Raw genomic sequence first — 22,985 nt, 5'->3', positions numbered from 1 at the left:
TATAAAGAGCCCTGGCACACATCACCATCAATGAGTTTAACTGACCAAAAAAAAAAAATTCTTTTTGCATAATAATGTGGAACACAGTGTATATCAGGTCAGATATCTAGTGGTTGAAAAATAAAACCCTTTTCTGACAATAGTGCAACGGCCACAGTCTTCTGTGGTTTATAATAGATCCTCCTGTTCTGATAACAGTGTAGGTTATTACACAGGCGGCCCGTTCTGATAAGGGTGTATGTTATTACACATTCCACCTTTTCTGATAAAGGTGTAAGTTATTATACAGGCAGCCTGTTCTGACATTAGTGTATGTTATTACACTTTATGCCTTTTCTGTTAAAGGGGTATGTTATTATACAGTCTACCTGTTCTGATAATGGTCTGTTATTATTCAGTTTACCTGTTCTGATAATAGAGTGGTATTACACATTTTGCCTGTTCTGATAAAGGTATATATATATATATATATATATATATATATATATATATATATATATATACATTCTGCCTATTCTGCAGTTGGGACAGTGTCCAGATCTTTTCTCGAGAGAAGAAGGTTCTCATTCTATCCTTCCTGGATTCTGAGCAAAGGGTTATCAGTTCAAAAAGAACATTGAAGAGGTAGCTTTTTTGGATCGCTTTCTCCACTGCTAGGCACTTAGGGGAGATTCAGGCCCCTCTATTAGGGAACCTTATCTTAGAATCAAGAGTGACAGGATTCTTTAAGGCTAGATCCAAATTTTATGCCGAAAGCAGTGTCAGAGTTCCTCAGAGAGCAGGTGATAGTCCTCCCTCCTTTCGCTCAAATCCCTCTTCTCCAAAAGAGAGGGAGTGGCAGGCTATGGACGTCAGAAGGGCAGTGGTCGCCTACTTAAAAACTACCTCCTCCTGGAGGAAGGACGTCCATTTACTAATTAAAATTTATGGGCAGAAAATAAGGGTCATAATGCTTCCAAAACTACCATCGCAAAGTGGATTAAGGTGACAATCCCACAGGATTTCCTTTTAAGGAATCTACCAGAGCCGGGGAACATCAAAGCTTACTCAACTAGGGCAGCTTCCTCTTCTTGGACTGAGAGAGGGAAGCTTCCCAGAGGCTGCCACATGGGCTACTTCGTGGACCTTTGCTAAACGCTCCAGGTTAGATTTGGGTTCGGTAAGTGTTTTATCCTTTGGACGTAAGGTCCTTTCGGTGGTAATCCCGCCCTAGAGTTTGTAATCTGGTATATCTCCTTGTGTAGCCGTCATGGTGGATGTAATGGAAAACCAGAGTTAAACTTACCAGTAACTTTGTTTCCAAGTAGTCCATCATGACGGCGTCTAATTACCCTCCCTAGTTAAATATGTTTATGTAAAACGGCATACTGTAGTTTATATTTCGTACCTTTCCTTTGTAATTTGGTAAACACTGGTGAATAGTGGTGGGAGTGGTGTATTTAACAAGTCTCTCAGTTCCTGTCCCTACAGTTACCAGTAAGTCTAACTTCTTTCATTGGGGCAAACAGTCCTACAGGGTAGGAATTATACAGCCATGAGAGCATCCTAGCGCGTAGCTGCTACAGAACCTACAACCTAAGGTGGCATTGGCAAAGGCCACAGAGTAGATCTAGTAGAAGCTAGAGAAGGTGTGAACAGAGGCCCAGGTTGTAGCTTAGTGGACTTCGGTGGTAGAAGCCTGATGCTGAAATGCTCAGGAGTTGCCTACAAGTCTCAACGTAGAGCCATCACACGGAGAAGCAGCCGCCGATACCTAATAACAGACTGAAACCATAAACAGGTGAAAATCTAGGAAACAGCCAAGCCCAATCAAGTGCCCTCTAGGAGAATGGCAAGGCATCTGACCGACCGGAAGGAGTCAGAGAGAGATAAATGGACAATCAAAGAAATCAGTTATACACCCAGATGAATTTAGGCTCTAAATGACACTATCCTCTAAATCTCATATATAAATTTTACTTGTTAGATAGGTCTCAAATGGATGAAAGTAAAATAACTTTTATTTACCAAAATATAAAAACACATAATGGACGAAAACAAAAATGCACATGTGAGATGCCTGCCTAGACCATGTTATTCTACTCACTAATTTTGTATTTACAGCCAACCCCTATGGGTAATAATTAAAGGGGAATGATAGAGAAAAAGAAAATGAATTCATCTATCCGTCTCAGCATTTAGTGAGGCACACTCGGTCCCTGACAGCTAATATCCTCATTCTGTGCTATTAGCCTACACAGTTTACCTAGAAACTACTAATCTGTCATATCATACTGCTATTCTCCTCCCTATATGTTTTCCCAGAATATCATCACTGGTTCTTCAGGGGAAATGGAGTAAACCAAAAAACGAAGCAGACTCATGTGCTGAAAATCATATGATGAACCTGCTGCTTTTTTGTTTTACTCCATTTCCCCTTAAGAATCAGCTATATCATGCTGGGGAAACATGTAGGGAGGAAAATCTCCTGGATGATCTGGCCTCTGAGGGGCAAAAAAAGGTGTTGGACGAAAGACAACCCTGTCCTCATGGAGAGCCAGAAAGGGAGGCTTCCCAGAAAGGGAAGCCAGATAGGAGATCTTATGGGGGCTAGTGGTTCAGACGGGAGGTGAAGAGGTCTATGTCAGGATCGCCCAAACTGGGGCACAACTGTAGACCGATCTTCTAGAGAAGCTACTACGCACCTTGGACAAACTTTCCTTGGCTCAGCCTGCCATCTGGAATGAAGACCTCCAACAGCACCATCCAAAGAAGAGAGCGGGAGGCTAGTAACAAGAATGCACAGCTTCTGGTGCCCCCCTGAAGGTTCAAGCAGGTGACGGCGGTGGAGTTGGCTTTTTGGACACTGACCACACACCCTAGGAGTGGAGAGCTCTAATGAGAAAATGGTCCCCAGTTCTAGTAGGTAGATCTGTAGAAGGTCTCTGCATTGACCACAGGTCAAAACAGTCAAGGTGCTAAAGACTGCTCCCCAGCCGGAAGACTAGCATCTGAGAAATCGCCTACCAAAGGAAGAGTTCTCTTGAGAGATTCCTGGGGAAGAGAGAAAGAAAAAGACTCTGTGATCTCAGGGAGGCAGAATGAGCTGGACTTCTGTGGGAGCTTCTGTGGGTTGTAGACTACCTCATGCTACCTCTAGGGGTTAGGGCAATGACGAAATGCAAAAGTGACCAAAACAAGAGCCAAAAAGAATGAGAATATGAAAAGGTTACCACCTGCAGAACCACTCCTTTATAGGGGGTAGTCTTGCTATTGCCTATCATTTTTATCTGTTGTCTGTTCCTTTTGCTCAACAGCAGGAGAAATTGAGTCACTTGAAAACTGGACAGGTTGATTTCACATTGTCATTGACTTGAAGTTACATTGTGTTGTTTAAGTGTCCTCTTTATATTTTTAAACACGTCGGAATAGCCGTAAGGCTATTCTTCCCCTAGCTTTAGATGTCTTCCTCCCCCCGCCGTTTGGTTAAAAATCAGTTTTCTGTCGGTATGCAAATGAGTTCTCTCGCAGCACTAGGGGCAGGCTCCAGCGCTCAAACAACACTGGGGGCGGTCCCAATGCTGCCAGAGAACTCTCCAGCGCCGCCTCCATCATCGTCAGCAACAGCCTCTTCATCATCATCTTCCGGCGCTATGGGTCAAATTGTGCGCCTGCGCAGTCGGCTCATGACCACCGGCATGTGCACTCGGCTCTGCCTGCGACCTGATGGCAGAGCCTACTGCGCAGGCGCACAAGTGTGAGCCCTAGCGCTGGAAGAAGAATTTGAAGATGGAGGTGGCGCTGGAGAGAGTTCTCCTGCAGCATTGGGGACGCCCCCAGTGGTGCGAGAGTACTCTTTGCATACCGGTGAAAACCGGGATTTCTATGGAACGGCGGCGCTGAGAACACATCTAAAGGTAGGAGACGAATAGCCTTTGTTAAGGCTATTCCTACGTGTTGGGGACAAAAAAAATTGATCTGAATGATAGGATCCCTTTAAGCTATGTGTGTGTGTATGTATGTGTGTGTGTTTGTATATATTGTAACTGCGGGACCTTGGGGCTGGTTATCAGGCAAGTAAAAACACGTGGAGAGTGCTCTTCAAATTCACACTGATGCTTTTTATTGAGTGCAGTTCTCAAAGTTCAACACAAATAGCTTTCGTCAGCAAAAGGCAACATAAAACAAACGGCTTACTTCAGCCACAGGGCAGTAAAGTCCATAAGCTCAGCAGGCTGGCACTTGTAGTTCTCCACACAAAACAGAGTGGTTGGGTCCTCACAGGGTCGGACTGGGGTGTTTAGGGCCCACCAGTGGAATTGTTTCTAGGGGCCTACTGCCAAGACCCAGCAGATCAGCGGTACCGAGACAGGGCGGTTAAAGGTAATAACATGTTGGGAGACATGCTGCTCACGCACTATACCATATGCACTACATATACCTACTGCTACAGCCTGTATGGCAAGTGAACAGCATGGCTCCTAGAAATGTTACCATAACCCATAGTTGAAGTGTCCTGGAAAAGCTGATCTGCAGAGGTCCTGGCTGTTGTATCATCGCAGATGTAATATTGATGGCCTATCCTAAAGACAGGCCATCAATATTAGAAAGATGGATAAATCCTTTAAAGTGGTTGTCCAGGAATTGGAGCAACGCATGTGGTGGGCGGGAGGTAAAATAAAAAAACAAATAAATAAAAAAGAATACTCATCTGTCCTTGGCGCTCCATTGTCCCCCTGGTAGTGTCCATTCGGTCTCGTGCTGGCACTCCTTGATGGGAGTCCTGCACCTCATGTGACTGCTGAGACCAATTGGGTACAGGATTTCCAGAAGTGAAGCCATGAGACCGAACAGACACAGGTAGGGGACTGGAGTGCTGGAGACAGGTAAGAAGGCTTTTTTAAAAAAAAAAAAAATATATATATATATATATATATATATATATATATATATATATATATATATATATATAATTTTTTTTTTTTTTTTTTTTTTTTTTTTTTTACACCTCCCTGGTGGCCACCACAGTGATCACTCCAGTTTATAGACAACCTGTTTTAATGGGTTGTCTGGGCCAAATATTTTATGGCCACTTCACTGGTCCCCCATAATGTATGGGGAATAGTGATGGGTCCATTATATTGTGTGGAGCAGTAATGGGGTAACCTCCTGTTCAGGGGGGACGTTAAAATGTGTGGGGCATATTAAAGAGGTTGTCCAGGGTTAAACTTTTTTATGGCCTATACTCAGGATAGGCCATAAATACCTGAAACCTCACATTGCAGAAACAGGTCTTTGGCTACTACAGAAAAAAAAAATTGTGTTTTACAGAACCAGCAAAGTGAATGAAATTAATCAAATTTAACTCATCCACACATTGCAGGAAAAAAAGATGTGGAACAGCCACAAACTCTAAAATGCATGCGCGTCTAAAAACATGGCCGTTTACTTTCAGCTGCGCAATTGGGAGAAAGTGCGGGGAAAATGCATCAAAAGCTCAATGAAAAAAACACTGTGGAAAAAATACATTGAGATTCGCTACTATTTTTTTTTAGCTGCGTCTCGCTGTTGGGCCTCAGCCTTATTATCTCAATATACTGGGAATCACACTATAAGGCTGAGTTTTTGGTCAGGAATTTGGTTCTATTGGGAGGGTTAGAGTTCTATCGGGTTAGAGTTCTATTGGGAGGCTGATTTTGAGGTGGATTCCTGACCAAATAACTCCATGGGAACTCAGCCTTAGGCTTAGTTCACACGTAAATAACGTGTGGCTTATTTTGGCACCGGAAAAAAACGCTTCCTAATTAGGAGGCGCTTTTTTTTTTTTTTTTTACCTTGGCATGCTTTTTGTGGAGCATTTTTTTTTTTTTTTTTTTAAACTGCTTCCAGGCGGTTTTCCCATCCTTTAAGAGAACAGGCCACAAAAAACGCATTGCCTTTCTTACCACATGTTTGTTTTTTTTTGTAAAGAGGGAGGAAGTGTGGGCAGCAGGGATGAGACCTCATAGGAAAGCAGCATAGCAACTGCAGGTAAGTGAAGGAAGAGGCCATTAGCTGACGCTGAAGCTGCACATGCTGTCCTCCGATATGTATAGCTTCAACATCAACTAATGGGGGCCCCTGTGTGTTGAGGCAAATGCATTGGTCAAGTGCCGATCGGGCCCCGACCAATGCATCTGCATTGGTAAAATGAAACCTTTCAGTCAGGGCTCGGGGCCCACCGGGGGATTCACTGGTTCCTCGGTGGGCCAGTCCGACCCTGGGTCCTCAGTTCTCAACAGCAGCAGCAGGAAGGAGAGTGAGCCACACCCAACTGTCTGGACAAGGTTTAAGGCTACCACTGCTGCTGTTACAAAACCCCGGAATAGGACTTTGGGCCAGGTCTACAATTAAACCCCAAAACCTGGATATGGAGTGGATAATGGGATATATCTTCCCTCCACAACCTTTCCCACTGCCTGCCTATATATCCTCCCCATCTGCCCAAAGCCGTAGGGCTGAGCACCTTTGGAAAAAAGACAGAGTCCTAGACAAGGCATCCGCATTTGTGTGAGCCCTCCCAGGTCTATGCTCAACTATAAAGTCGAAGTCTTGCAACAACAAAAACCAATGTGTCACACACGCATTATTCTCCTTAGTTTTACTCATCCACTTTAGTGGGGCATGATCAGAGATAAGCCCAAATCTTCTGCCTAAGAGATAATATCTCAGAGAGTCCAGGGCCCATTTACTGCTAGGCACTCTTTTTCCACAATGGAATAATTCCTCTCTGCAGAACTTAATTTCCAGCTTAAATACATCACTGGATATTCCTCTCCATTGACCTCTTGTGACAATACAGCTCCTAAGCCGACCTCTGAGACATCAGTTTACCTTAAAAAATTCTTTTGAAAAGTCTGGCGCTGTTAATACTGGTTGTCTACGAAGGGCTGTTTTAACACTTTGGAAAGCCCTCTCTGCCTCAGGTGACCACTGTACCATCACCAATTTTCTTCCCTTAGTGAGGTCGGATAAGGGTGCTGTCATACTAGCAAAATTGGGCACAAATTGCCGGTAATACCCCATAGTTCCAAGAAAAAAATAAAAAATTCTCATCTGTTTTTTTGTGAGTGGGCGAGGCCAGCTTTGTATGGTGTTCACTTTATTGTTTTGGGGCTTAATCAAGCCCCTCCCAAATACCTAGCCTGTTCCATGCCAATGGCACATTTTTCTGGGTTGGCTTTAAACCCTGCCTTCTTAAGTGAATCCAAAACTGCCTGAACCTTGTTCAAATGTCTGCTGCAGTCTAGACTGAAAATAACAATTTCGTCCAGATAGACTGCCGCATATTCTTTGTGTGGGGCAAGGATGGTGTCCATTGCCATTTGGCAGGTGGCAGGAGCTCCCTTCAGACCAAACTGCATCCTAACATACTGGAAACAACCGTCAGGGGTGGAAAACGCAGTATTCTCCCTGGCATCTTTAGTCAGTGATATCTGCCAATACTCCTTTGTCAGATCTAGGGTAGTTGGACCCAACCTTTCAATGAGCTCGTCTACCCGTGGCATAGGGTAGGCATCTATTTTTGAAATCTCATTAAGCTTTCTGAAATCGTTACAAAAACGCCAAGTCCCATTAGGTTTGGGAACTAGTACAATCGGACTACACCAGTCACTCTTGGACACTACAATTACTCCCAGGAACAACATCCTCTGCACCTCTTCTGAAACAATCTTCCTATGGGCCTCAGGTATTCTATAGGGTTTAATTTTCACTTTTACGTGTGGTTCTGTAATGATCTCACGTTCATTAACAGTGGTACACCGTGGTAAACCAGAAAATATCTCAGTTGTGTTGCAAGAATTCTTTTGTTTCTGGTTTTTGGAAGATGCACAGAGTCCCTGCTATTCTTACTTTATGGTGTTCTGACTCTACAGTACATGGGCAGGTTAGAGCGGTCAAAGACTCCCTTTCTCTCCAGGGTTTGATCATATTTACATGGTAAATCTGTATGTGTTTCCTGGTTGGTGTACATTATTTGCCTCTCCAACCCTTTCCAGGATCTCAAAAGAGCCTTGCCACTTGCCAGGAATTTGCTTTCTACAGTGGGTACAAGTTTTAAGACCTGGTCCCTAGAACTCAACTCTCTAACTCTGGCAGAGCAATTGTACACACTCGTTTGCATTTCCTGCGCCTTCTGTAAATGCTCTTTTACTATTGGCATTATTTCGGAGATTCTCTCCTGTATGTGTGCCACATGTTCAATAACACTGAGGTATGGTGTGGACTCAGATTCCCATGTTTCCTTAGCAAGGTCTAAGAGACCACGGGGATGTCTACCGTATAATAACTCAAATGGGGAGAACTCTGTAGTGGCCTGAGGAACTTCCCTAATAGAAAATAGCAAATACTTTAACAGCCCAATCCCAATCTTTCCCATCTTTTTTTCAACAGCCTTTTTTAGCATTGCCTTTAGGGTTTTATTGAATCTCTCTACCAGTCCGTCAGTTTGGGGATGATACATAGAGGTTCTCACCTTTCTGATGTTTAAAGACCTTACGCAGTTCCTTCATCACCTTAGACATAAAAGGTGTACCTTGGTCTGTCAAGATTTCCTTGGGAATTCCCACCTTTGTGCACATATGAAACAGCTGCTTGGCTATGCACTTGGTTGTGGGTTTTCTCAAAGGGACCGCCTCTGGATACCTGAGCATAGTCCAGTATCTCCAAAATGTATTGATGCCCTCTGCCTGACTTCACCAAGGGCCCTACAATATCCAAAGCAATCCGTTCAAATGGAACCTCAATGACAGGCAAGGGTATCAAGGGACTCATGAAATGTGCAACAGGAGCATTTACCTGGCGGGTTGGGCAAGACCTACAATAGTTTTCTATTTCTTTATAATAGCCTGGCCAGTAAAACCTTTGAAAAATTTGTTCCCTGGTCTTGTCTGACGCGAAGTGACCTCCTAATACATGTGAGTGGGCCATATCCAACACCATTTTCCTGTATGGTTTATGAATGAGTAGCTGTTCCAGAGTTTCATCATTAACCCTTGTCACACGGTATAACAAGTTGTTTTGCACCTCAAAATAAGGATATCGTAGTTCAGCCCCTGGCTACTGTGGTACACCTTTTAGGACTGTCACATTTTCAAAGGCGGGTTTTAGGGTGGGATCTTGTAGTTGTGCAGTCCCAAAGTTAACTCTTGATACTTCAAGGTCTAGGAGTACTGACACGGTATCTGTGGACTCCTCCTCATCCCCTAACAACACCGCCAGAGGAAAATTATCTGTCCCTTGAGCATTTTCTTCACATCCTGAAGACACCCTGTTATCTGCAACAGACATTTTTACATCAGAAGTTGACAGCTTATCCCATAATTCCCAAAATAAAGGAAAATCCAGCCCTAATAACATACAGCAGGTTTTTAACCACACCCATTTTATGGGTGACACTCCCACACACAGTCTCTATATGTACTTGGGCCACCGGATAGTTTTTTGTGTCCCCATGTATGCACACGACTCCCATGGTTTGCCCTGGGTCACACAAAACAGGGAACAGTTCATCTCTGACCAGAGTTACCAGACTCCCTGAGTCAAGTAGTGCAATGACTTTGGTGCCATTAATTGTAAGCTGACACCTTTGGGGTCTGTCCAGGTCAGTGGTTATTGTGCTGCATACTGGGTGGGCAAACATAGAGCAGTGTCGCCCCAGGTTAGTCTATAGGTTCCTGCTCTGCAGGACAGTGTGCAGTAATATGTCCAGGAGCGTGACACCTCCAGCATACTAAGGGGGCAAGGCTGTGCTTTGGAACTGGCTCCCAGCTTCTCGTACACAGGGGGTTGCCTCTGTTCCTTGGTCGGCTGACACCACCTTTTACCAGCCCGGGGGACAGCCCTGGGTGTCATCAGGGGAGTTTTCTCCCTAGTTAGATGTAAGGCAAAATTTTAAGCGGTAATGTACCTCTCCACCAACTCAGCAAGGCTGTCTGCGTTGTCTGGACTTTCCCGAATAACCCAGCGCTGTAAAGGAGCAAGGAGAGCACTTACATAGCGATCCATTGCAACTCTTTCCACCATCTGTTCTGAGGTAAGCATCTCAGGACGTAACCATTTTCGGACCAGATAGAACAGGTCGTACATCTGGGACCGTGGCGGTTTTTCCAGAGAAAAGGACCACTGCTGCACCTGGACTGCCACACTGACTCCTAAACAAGCAAGTATCTCCGCTTTCAACTTGCTGTAGTCCTTAGAATCTTGTATAGTTAAATCAAAATATGCCTTTTGCAGGTTGCCAGTCAGGTACCAGTACCTCCGCCCACTGCTCCCTAGGCAGCATTTTTTCTGTCTGCAATGTGTTCAAATATAGTCAAGTACGCCTCCACATTGTCTTCAGCACTCATTTTCTGTAGTGAGGCATGTACCTTTTCCCGGACATCACTGACAGGATGTTAAATATCTCTGATGTTACAGGTGAGACTTACTATTACATAATTTCTTCTCTGTTACCACATTATTAAAAATCTTTACCAAAGAAGCAATATTCCTAAATATTTGCTTCTCTTTTTTAGCACAAATTCTATTTCCAATTTTAGAATTTGCCTGTTCACATCGTGTATACAAATCTTGTCAAATACTCACTAAATTGTCACTAGACACAACCTTAAATTCAAAGTTAATTTCTTATACATTGACTCTAATTTCTCCATACATTAAAAGTAAAAACTTTACTCACCACTGTAGAAAGCTTTAGCTTTTCCTTGGAACAGTTGGTCCCTGTCATCAGAACGGTTCAGTACGTCTGGCACTTGTGGTCCTTCTGTATTTCCTCACAGGCTTCCATATCATAACACATGTGCAACAGTCATCTGTATAAGTTCTTTTTTGAAGTTTTCCTGAAGCTTGCAATTCATACAACTTGCAAAATACTCTGCTATTCCCCCTTAATTGCAAGTGAACGGAACAAGAAAAACAGGAAAAAAAACGACCGTCCTGGCTGGCTCGCCACTGTTAAATATCTCTGATATTACGGGTGAGACTTGTGTCACGTGTTGTAGGCCTCATACACGATCGGAAGAAGTCAGCTTGTTATAAATCCGTGTAGGGGTTTATTAATATCTTGAAGGAAAACACAGGAACAGGGAAAATGTCCAATAGAACACAAATATCAGTCAATGTCAATATAGCTTACATCTTCAGAGAAGTTAAAGTTCTTCATCTGGATATCATAAGAAAACAGAAGAGAGAGCACCGCGCGGCACCTTGTGCATTACCCTTTTAAAGTGATTCCACAAAGTATTATTCAACATATAATCACCTTTAAGCGCTGTGAAGTGATCACAGCACTCAAATATCACTTCATAGACAAAATGGCTAGTAGCTGGCAGATCTTAACCGTGAAAACACGTATGCATGGTACTATACAGAAAAGGACCTATCCAACCAACTTCTACAGAAGTATCAAATGGATAAAAGGATCCGCGCTTACCAACCGTAGTTCTTGTTGCATTCGTTTATTAAAGCCTCACACACAACGCGTTTCGAAACCGGAAGCTGGTTTCTTCTTCAGGTGAACAAAGGACATAGATACTGAGAGCATAGAACATGCGCCCCCATAGTGACCTCATCATTTTACAATTGTAGCAAAAAAAACATCAAATGGACAAATGACAACCAATAAATAGTTAAGAAACAGAATAAGACTAACATTATGTCAGCAATACAATAAAAAACTACAAACATTTATGCAGTATATTGAAAATCTCTCCAGCATCCAGGCATATCTACCTGCGCATGTATTCATAAAAAGCCCGCCCTAAAGTATAATTATGCGTCATAGCCCATTGCTTGGGACGCATATGTGTCTCACATGCCGGAACTACTCTTGGAGCGCACATGCGTTCCATATACCGGATGAAGTTAGAAATAGTAAACCGCATAGACTACATGTTAAAAACCCAATTCGGGGTCACGTGTGCATGTGTGTCGACGGACTCTCAGCGATTCATAAAGGCGGTGTCAAAGCAGCCGAGACCCAGAACACGCATGTGCACGGAACATACCGGCTCCTATAAATCTGAACCCATAACAAGCAAAAAAACAGATGTTATGGAGCACTACAAATATAGACACATCTAGTCCTCTATTAAACAATAATACATAAAATAATGATACATGAAATTTACCACTCATTAAAATGATTGTATATGTATAAAAACACTTTATGTTAATAACCAATAAAAATATATTCAACTCAATATTTTTATTGGTTATTAACATGACGCATAATTATACTTTAGGGCGGGCTTTTTATGAATACATGCGCAGGTAGATATGCCTGGATGCTGGAGAGATTTTCAATATACTGCATAAATGTTTGTAGTTTTTTATTGTATTGCTGACATAATGTTAGTCTTATTCTGTTTCTTAACTATTTATTGGTTGTCATTTGTCCATTTGATGTTTTTTTTGCTACAATTGTAAAATGATGAGGTCACTATGGGGGCGCATGTTCTATGCTCTCAGTATCTATGTCCTTTGTGCACCTGAAGAAGAAACCAGCTTCCGGTTTCGAAACGCGTTGTGTGTGAGGCTTTAATAAACGAATGCAACAAGAACTACGGTTGGTAAGCGCGGATCCTTTTATCCATTTGATACTTCTGTAGAAGTTGGTTGGATAGGTCCTTTTCTGTATAGTATCATCTGGATATCATGTCGTTACAGCTTGATTCATGCTTGTCATCTGGTTGGTGGACTTGGGCTGGTTATGGTGTCCATGGATGTTCATCTGCCTGGACCACCCACCCTGGTCTTACCAAAGACAGACCTCCTGGTCTTCCCCAAAGACAGACCTAGACATGTGTATTTCTTACTCATTTATATTCATGAGAGGGGGTGTTACCTTCCATCTTGCTGCTATGTAAGGAAGTTTCTACAATGGTGTACTTTAACCGCACCCATGTTCCCAAAATATAGCAGTATATGATGTCAGTAGGGTATTAACCCTTATTGTGCTAGAGAATATTGTAACTTTCATACTATTTAACACAGGAGCAGCTACAGGTACACTTGTCTGTGCTGCCACCATTTTCAGGAGAGCTGCATTTGCTCCTTCAGCAAGCGATTGGTCTTTTGCTGTTGCACAGTAGAGCACACCAACTGCTGGACCAACTCCTGGTATTGTCCTTTGGCGCTGTGGATATAAAGGGATATATCTTCCCTCTACAACCATTTACACTGTCTGCCTACAAAATATATATATATATATATATATATATATATATATATATATATATATATATATATATATATATATATGAAACCACACATGGTGCCATGTGGATTGAATACTTCTTACTTTTGACTGCAACAATCTTGCTGAATATATATCTTTTTTTTTTTTTGTAGAGAACTGGATGGCGGAACAAGAAGAAAGATTAGAGTAAGTGTGTTTAATCAGTTTTCTGTATGATATGGTATATTGCGCATACTAAATAATTTTATTTAACTTGTGTGTGTTTGTGGGGTGTGTGTTTTTGTTTTGGATTTTTTTGCTAACAGAATTACCAGATTTTTGCCAGATATTTCAGCATTTTTTCCACAAAATTACTTTTATAGGCCATAGTTTGCTTTGTTTGACCTCAGTTTATACTGACCTGTATGAGTTGACCTGTGTGCTCTGGTCAAGCATTCTTGGTAAATTACTCTTCTGTGCAACAAGCCCGGCAAACACCAGGATGTCAGAGTTGCTGGGGATGTCAGTGAATGGAGGATTATATACTGTAGATAATCTGTTTTCCCTTAGTCTGAAACTGCAGCACAACACGTGGGGTATTCCTGCCCCTGTGTGCTGTCAGGACAGGTGGAACTTTTAATCACTCAAGCTTCCCCTATTAGAGGTTAGGGAGACCCCTCCCCCCTTGTGTTAATTATTTTAAACAAAATATGTCCATTCAGAGGAAGATATAACGGGAGGGTAGCTTGTGCTGCTGTTTCAGACTAAGGGAAAACAGTTTATTTATATAATCTTCCATTCCCCTTACGTCCAAACATCAGCAGAACACATGGGGATGTAGCAAGAAAACCCCCTTATAGAGTGGGACCTCTTGGCATGCAGATGACAAAATTGATTGCCCAAAGGCGACAGCCTCTGAAGTACGCCAATCTATTCTGTAATGTCTAATTACATAATTACTTAATAAATGTCAACAATTACATAATAAAATACATAATGTATGGTAATACATACAAAATGTAAGGTGAGAACTCTAGGTAGTAGCAGCACACATGTGCTCCAGCGACAAAGAATGCCTCTCGGCATAGGAAGTAGCGACTGCTCTGGTTGAATGAGCACGCAGAACATCAGGAGCAGCTAAACCCTGCAAATGAAAAGAGCAAAGAATTGCTTTCTTTAACCACCTGGATTCGGTGGTCTTGGAGACTTTAGACCCTTTTTTATGTCCAGAGAAATTAACTAGTAAGCTCTCAGACTTCCTGAAGGTTTTGGTATGCTTCAGATAAACACGTAGGCCTCTTAGAAAGTCTAAGGTATACGATCTCACCTCTTCCTTGGAAGAGGGAGAGGGAAAAAAAAATGATGGTAAAGAAATCACCTGGTTTTATGTTATGCCGGGAGGCACCTTCACCAGAAATCCTGGCAAAAATCTGAGCTCAGAGGTTGCTAAGGCCTGGAGCTCCCCAACCCTCTTAGCAGAGGTTATGGCTGGGAGTAAAGATACCTTATAGGTTAGGTACTTCAGGGACTACCTCCTGAAGGGGTTCAAATGGGGCACCACAAAGCCCCTGAAGAACTTTAGCTAACTCCCATTGCGGAACAGAAATCTGAATAAAAGGTCGAAGCCTAGAAGCTCGTTCCAACAATTGTGAGATTAGATGATTCTGGGATAACCAAATACCCAATGAAGTAGACAGAGCGGCAACATGTACCTTTAACCCTTTCACTGCCAAGGGTCTCTGGAAATTTTGCAGCTCCAGTAGCCAGAGCAATTTTTACAGTTTTAAGATGGACAAATCAAACCTAAATTGCAACATACCTATATATTTTCTTAACCACTTCCGGACCACCCATAGACTATATACGTCCGGGAAGTGGTTGCCTAGTTCTGACAGGACGTACCTGTAAGTCCAGTCAGAACACACTTTCACTAGTAGCCGGCTGTAACTTCAGCCGGAGCTCCCAGAGAGAAGACAGGGAAGATTTATTACCTCCCCTGCCTTCTCAATCGCTGTGTATACAGCGCTCAATGAGTCAATCCTCAATATCCGCATAGGGAGTGGTCAACCTGCAGGCTGTCAGGTTGAACCGTTTCAGGTCCTGGCAGAGCTGGTCTCTTTGGGTTACCAGGCTCTGAATTAGTGGAGGCCACCAGTATGTCCCTCGACTCATCAGAATGAGGTGGGAAACCATGTCCTTTTTGGCCAAAATGGTATGATGGCCATTGAATTTGGTGGCCATCAGATCCACCTTGGGGAGATCCCATATCCGGGTAAGTTGAAAGAACACCTCCTGGTTGAGGGACCATTCACCTGACACCGTAAGGCCTCTGCTGAGCTGATCCGCCAGTTCATTAGATGACCTTTGATGTGGACCGTCTGAGGCGAGTCAGATTGTCTTCTGCCCACGCAAAGATGAGGTTTGTTGCTCTGAGCAGGGAAAGAGATCTGGTTCCTCTCTGCTTGTTCAAATAAAGGAAAGTTGTTGTTATTGTCTGATCGGACCTTCGCCGCTTTGCCGCAGAGTAGAGGGGCAAAATGTTGTAGCGCTTCATGAACTGCAGTGAGCTTGCGCAAATTTGAAGGCTGGGTTCTCTCCAGTTGATTCCAGGTCCCTCTCATAGGGGTCTCCCCCAGATGCACTCCCCATCCTTGGAGGGAGGCATCTGTTGTCAACAGGGAGCAAACTGGCTGGACTGCAGACATCCCGTCTTTGAGATGAGACCACCACTCGAGTGATTGAGTTCTGATGGATAGCCGGATCGGCTCGTCTAGCGCTCCCCATTCATGGAGGGAGGCATCTGTTGTCAACAGGGATCAGACCAGCTGGACCGTGGACATCCCGTCTTTGAGATGAGACCAGCAATCGAGTGATCGATTGGTTCTGATGGATAACTGGATCTGCTTATCTAGCCCCTGAGGTGTGTGGTTCCAAACTCTCAGGATTTCGTTCTGTAAAGGGCGCATGTGCCACAAGGCCCAGGGAAATGTCTCTACGGCCGCAGACATCAGTCCAGCTCTTGCATCGCGGTCCCGAAGGTTACCCACTGAACCGCAGACTGCCCGACTGAACTTCTCCTTGCAAGGAGGGGGCAGGGAGACTTCCATCCTGAGAGAGTTCAGAATAAGCCCCTGAAATTGAATGCAGGTAGATGGAACCACCACTGACTTTGCCAGTTTATCAGCCAGCCCAACTCCTGAAGAAAGGCCACCGATAACCGTAGATGGGTGGAGATAACTTCGTCTGACTGGGCTTTTAGAAGCCAGTGATTCAGATAAGGGACGATAAACAGTCCTTGGAGTTGAAGGGCTGCGATGACCGGGCTACTCCCTCAGTGAAGGTATGGGGGTGCCGAAGAAATGCCTAACGGGAGTGCCGAAAACCGGAAGTGGCACAGAGTTCCGTTCCTAAATACGGCTAATCTTAAAAATTTCCCGTGGAGAGGAAATATTGGGGCGTGACGATAGGGGTCTCTTAGATGTAAGGTGACAAACCTGTCGCCAACCTGCAGAAAGGAAAGTACTTACCTGATTGTCTCCATCCGGAACCAGACCCTGTGGATAAAACAACTTAGGAACCTGAGGTCGATGACCATCCTTCAGCCCCCCCCCCCCCCCCCCCGATGCATTTGGCACCAGGAAGACTGGAGAATACACACCGAGCCTCTGCTCTGCCATGGAAACTGGCTCCAGGGCCGCATTGTCCAGGTACTCCTGAAAGGACCTTCACAAACATGTCTGGAGGAAGGGAAACAAATTTATTTTGTAACCTGTCTAAATGAAATGAAGGACCCAAGGATCCTGAATAGCATGACACCAAGCGGGAAGAAAATAGGAAAGGCAACCTCCAACCGCTGGAGAAACCGCGGGAGGTGAAGGTATCGGTGTCGCGTGCAAATGGCGACTGGAGCCTCTACCTTGACCCCCAGGATACCTCTGATAGATTCCCTTAGAAGGAAACTGCCTTGGAAACCCTCTCCCACGAAAGGAGAGACCAACCCTGCCTCTCAGGGACTGTTGGCAAACCTCTCTATCTATACATAAAAATCTGTTTCCCAACAGACTGAGCCAGAAAAAAACTTGCCTTTTTAAGGAAACTTGCTCACTATCAAGAGCAGACTTGGTGCACATTCAGCTTACCTCACCTGGATATATGAGAGTTGTTGGGAATCCAGTGATCCTCAGACTCACTGCATAAGACAGGCTGCTGCTCACATTAGCTGTAATTTAAGGCAGCGAGAGAAGCCCAGCCCGTCAGCTGAGTGAGATCATGGAGTCTGATAAGGGAAGAGAAGACTCCCAAACAGCAGGCAGGAAGATGGGCACCATTAAGGGCTTGTTCACATCTGCGCCCAGGTGTCCGTTCTGCAGGTTTCCGTTTCCTGCATAAAACAGAGCAGGAGACGGAAACCTGCAGGAGTCTTTCTCACCCATTCATTTCAATGGGTGAGAAAGCTGTCCGGCCGTGAGCGGCGGTGAGCGTTTTATAATCCGGACACAGAGTCGGACATGCAGTACTCTGTGTCCGGATTTAAAAAATCCGGTTTCGCAGCGAAGAGCATAAAACACTCACCGCCGCTCATGGCCGGACCCGGTCTGTGCTTTCCGTCTTCTGGCATGCAGAAGATGGAAAGCACAGAACGGAGACCAGAACGCAGGTGTGAACCTAGCGTAACTATAACTTAGATCATACACCATGATGTGAGCAATAAACAAATATGCACCTATTAAGCAATGATAATACACAGGTATATGTGAACCCCTATTTTTAGGTCCACAGCATATGGTCTCCACTTAGGAACTAAATGCACCTTGAAAAACCACAAAACATGTTTTAAAAAGTTTGCTTGGATCTTACCATAATGGTGATGAATCGACCTCCATGGCTGTGATGCAGCACAGATAAGTGCACACGGGCGCTGACAAAAAAAATAACAGGAAGTTGACAGAGTGCTCATAGCAAAAGAAAATAGTGCTTTTAGTTCTGCACTGAACACAGAGGGAAAGCTGAAAGAGGACTCCGCTTAACGTACTGCTGGCAGTGAAAGAGCTGCAACACAGCTGAAGAAATGGGAAAGCAGGAAAGACAAAAGACTGCAATATAAACCCAGATCGTTCTGTTCGAAAGAAAGAAAAGGAAAAGAAGAAGGTTTTAAAACACCTTCTTTCAAAACCATACAGGAGGCCACAGAGCCTCCACCACCTGTCCAACACACAGGACAAAAAAGAACGAAGGGGGAGGTGTCTCTCTGAACTCTTATAGGGGAAGCTTGATTGATTGATTGATTAAAAGTTCCACCTGTCCTGACAGCACACGGGTAGGAATACCCCATGTGTTGTGCTGCTGTTTGGACGTAAGGGGAATTGTTTGGCCTCTCTACTCCCAGCTAGTGAGTAAGCAGAGAATGCACAGATTGACTGAGCTGTAGGGCATGAAATCATGAGGAATATAGATGAAAGCATTCAGAGGAGCTCATAAGATTTCAGCAGTGACGCTGTAATAAGTGCCTTTCAATAGAATTGCTATGGGAAACAAAAAGAAGGTACCCAGAACTCCAGGAATTCTTGCATGGGACTACATAGCTCATAGACCAAGAAGCAGATTGATGTGCTTTCTGGAAAAAAAGAAAATTATCTGGTAGCTAAAATACCCCTATAAAGAGGACCTTTTACATCCTCAGGGCACATGTGGTGTAATACACCGCTAGAAAGCCAACAGTGAGCTGAATTCAGTTCACGATCAGCTTTCCCGTTCTGAGCCCACACTGAAGATCTATCGGTGCCGATACCGTAACTCTTCAGTGTCAGAAGGGCTTTTCTGACAGTCTTTCAGAAATACCCTTCCTCACAGTAGTGTCTATGTTGTTGTACTGTGAGAGGGGATGTTCCTTACCGCCTAGCCATGACACTGAGCGAAGAACGCCTCCCCTACTCCTGACAGTACACATCCATAGACCAGTACTGGGAGGGCGTTCTTCACCATCAGCGTCATGGCTGGGCGGTAAGAAACACCCCCTCTTACAGTCCAGTGCAATAGACGCTATTGTGAGGAAGGGCGTTTCTGAAAGACTGTCAGAAATGCCCTTCTGACACTGAAGAGCTATGGTAGCTGCACCGATAGCTCTTCAGCGGGGGCTCAGAATGGGAAACCTGCTGAATTCAGTGCACTGTCAGATTTCTAGCGGTGTATTATACCACATGTGCCCTGAGGTTCTTTAAAGAGGACCGTTCATGGTTTGGGGCACAGGCAGTTCTATATACTGCTGGAAAGCCGCTGAATTCAGCGCTCTGTCGGCTTTCCCGATCTGTGCCAAGGGTAAAGAGCTTTCAATCCCCGTACCGTAGCTCTTTACAGTCAGAAGGACATTCCTGACAGTCTGTCAAGAACATCCTTCTGCACAGCAGCGCCTATCGCGCTGTACTGTGAAAGCGGGGAGGAACACCCCCTCTCTCTGCTCACAGTGCTTGTCCATAGACTAGTATTATCAGGAGGGGAGGAGGCATTCCTCCCCGCTCACATTGTACAGCGCGATAGGCGCTGCTGTGGAGAAGGATGTTCTTGACAGACTGTCAGGAACGCCCTTCTGACTGTAAAGAGCTACGGTACCGGGACCGAAAGCTCTTTACCCGGGGCACAGATTGTGAAAGCCGACAGTGCGCTGAATTCAGCGCACTGTCAGCTTTACAGCAGTATACAACACCGCATGTGCCCCAAACCATAAAAGGTCCTCTTTAAGTTAGAACACCAATGATGAGTTTTTTCTGCATTATAGATTTTAAAATTTTATTTCCAAACTCGTTATTTGCATTTTGTTAAGTTTTATTTATTTTCCCCCCCCTTTTGCACTAGGTTTCGTGTTGAGCAGAAAAAAGTAAGTATGTTTTGCTTAGATGATTTTGTGATCTTCAATCCAAAGCTAATCCAAAGCACTGGCAGTATGGTGTGGGAAACATAAAGACACACATACCCATATGCTATATATCTAAGCGTTCTGACATTTATTATATTTTACTTAGCTTTTATAACTAAAATAAAATGTCGCACAAGTGTTTTTGGTCACACAATTTTTCTGAGATTTGCTGATACGCAACACACATTTTAATTATTTTTATGCTTCCACCCACATAGCAGTAATAGGCCTTTTGCTTTGTGGGATAAGTTCAATTGTACCATTTTGGGGGTACATATACATATATTTTGGGATATTGTTAAATAGTTAAACCATGTATATTTTTGTTCTTTTTGGGCCTCTATATAGAAATGCAGTTTTTACTGCGCTTTCCTGTACAAATGTCAATGCATATTGGCAAGATGAAGTCCAGGAAGACACTATGAAATTGTTATCCTGTGTGCTGGGAGATTTTTGTTGGTATATACACATACAATGTGCATTTAGCTTTAAGGGGGGTTCTACCATCTCAGTCTTTCAGCCAGGCTGCATGTAGTGTCTGCTTCTCTGTATTTCTCTCTCTCTCTCCCTCCTTCATTCTTCTGAACAGGACACACAACACTTATTCAGGTCAAATAATGGTCAGATGCTTGTACAGAACAGGCTCCGTGTTATCTATGTAAATACATAGAGGTATAACAGACTCTGTTTTATCAGCAAACTGCAATTAGCTGAATGATTCTCCTGACGGCAAGAGCACTGAGTGAGCGATGTCACTTGTCCTATCATGGTTATAGCAACACTGTGTAAACAATGGAAGGAATAAAGTCACATTGCAGGCAAGGAAAGCAGATATTCTAAAGCAATATATTTAGGAAAAGGCTCCAATATACAAAAGTTACCAGTATAGATAGAATCCTTGAGATGGGATAACCCCTTTAAATCAACTTTCTCGACTTGAAGAACTGTATCTAAGCCATTGATAATGTAAGCTCCAAGCTAAAAGCACTTTGCTGTCAATTGCCATAAATTAGGTTGATGATTTCTGACTGGAATAACTGCGTAGTCTGCTATTCAAGTCTACCCATGAATATAAATAGAAGAAACTAAATTCAAACTTTATTCACGCTCTCTGTGCCCTTATGTTTTAAAAGAGAGAGGGAAAAAAAAGCAAACGGGGTTAAAAGCAAAAAATTACCCAATGAACATGTGGTAGAACCCTAAGATGTTTAATCCCTTCTGCGCCCACACCAAGATATATGCTTCCTAGTGCAGACAATACAGACCATACACAATGTATCTGTTTGTTGAAATGAATAACACATTTTAGTAGAGATACAGTTCTGTTAACTATTTGAAAAAAAAATTCTTTTGTACTATTAAAAATAAATAAAAATGTGAAAAACTTTTTTTTACATTTTGTAAAAAATAATACATAAATTATGCTCTATTTATGACTAGGAAAATGCTAAATTTATTTGACCAGATTTCTGAATTTAATTTTTTTAAATGTGCCAGGTTCTGAAATGGTTAACGTATGTTGTAACAGTATGTGTAGCAAGTTCTGTTTCTGCACTGCTCCTTTCATCACTCCCAGACATTAAATTGTGGTACAGAGATATGAAACATTGTACCACCATCTGTCTAGAGAGTATGATTAGGTTCACACCTGCTCTGGGCTATCTGTCATTCAGGTCCTCTGGGGAACCAAAGCACAGCCTGACCCCTAAAACAGCAGTTACCTGTGGACCCCATAGACTATAATGGTGTCAGCTTGGTGTCCTGTGTTTTTACTGGTGGAAAGAAAAGTCCTCTATACAGGAGACTCCAGCACAGATGTGAACCTTGACTTGGCAAGTTCCCTGATTCAGTGGAGCTGTGTATTTTTAGCTCCTTTCTCTTAAAATTAAAGGGAAGAACTTAATCCTAGTATAACCTATTTAGTGATGCAGTGTTAGTAAGAGCAGATGCCTATATACAACACTAAATACAGTAGTTTACATTAGGCTGCAGATTACAGAATATGTAAATAAATCAGTTTAACATATTGTCTCAGAAAAGTTAACAGAGTGAGGATTAAACTAGATTTGTTGAGGAAAGTGGGGGCAGGGGAATGAGAACCTGTACAGTAGATGACTGTGCTGACATTTTGCCAAGGCAAGGGTCTTCAAGCACTCATAAAAGACTTGTTTTTATGGCTATTTTGATCTCAGTTCTCTCTGTATATATTTAACCAAAATCAGATTTTGGCAAAAAATATATCTGGAGGAAATACAGATCCCAAATATGACCATGTAAAAAGACAATCTCTATATGTGAGCATATGCTTTCACATATTTTCAAACTCAAGCTTAATGTGATATGCAGCCTTCTGATGCAGTTGTAGAGTGCACTTTAGGCTCCTTGTTATGTGGCTTAGAAGAAACGAACGATTTAAAAAATAACTACAGTACCAACATTTAAAGGGGCTCTATCAGCAAAATTATGCTGTATGAGCCTCACATATGCGTGATCTTATTTTAAACCCCCCTCCCATTTTACATATATGTTTTTATAGTTTTATTTTAAACCATACCTTAGCGTGGACGCTGGGTGGTCGTGCACGATCCGACGTCATCTTCTGGCATGCCTTCCTCTTCTTTCTTTCTTCTTTCGGCGATGCCCTCTGGTCCTGGCTCTTCCCCGACTTCATCGTCGTCTTCTTCAGACGGTTCAAATCCAATTGGATCAAATGCGACGCATGCGCATTGCCATTGAGAAGATAGGCGCTGGGGCGTTTTCAGTAGCTCTAGAGGGAGCGCTACTGCGCACGCGCCGGATTTGAACCAATCGGATTTGAACTGCCGGAAGAAGACGACATTGAAGCCGGGGAAGAGCCAGGACCGGAGGGCGTCGCCA

At 43.4% G+C, this 22,985-nt stretch overlaps 1 protein-coding gene across 3 annotated transcripts in view; it reads left to right on the top strand.

The window, feature by feature from the left end:
* Positions 1-22,985, top strand: part of LOC142200573 (uncharacterized) — an 81,534-nt gene that overhangs the window by 42,119 nt on the left and 16,430 nt on the right. For all 3 annotated transcript variants that reach the window (XM_075271018.1, XM_075271017.1, XM_075271019.1), the window contains 2 exons: positions 13,372-13,405; positions 20,048-20,069. In XM_075271018.1, coding sequence (XP_075127119.1) covers positions 13,372-13,405; positions 20,048-20,069 — 56 coding nt within the window. The remainder of the gene's footprint in view (positions 1-13,371; positions 13,406-20,047; positions 20,070-22,985) is intronic.

The sequence above is a fragment of the Leptodactylus fuscus genome, chromosome 4, assembly GCF_031893055.1.
Source record: "Leptodactylus fuscus isolate aLepFus1 chromosome 4, aLepFus1.hap2, whole genome shotgun sequence".
Taxonomy (NCBI): Eukaryota; Metazoa; Chordata; class Amphibia; order Anura; family Leptodactylidae; genus Leptodactylus; species Leptodactylus fuscus.
This window is presented reverse-complemented; position numbering and strand designations above follow the sequence as displayed.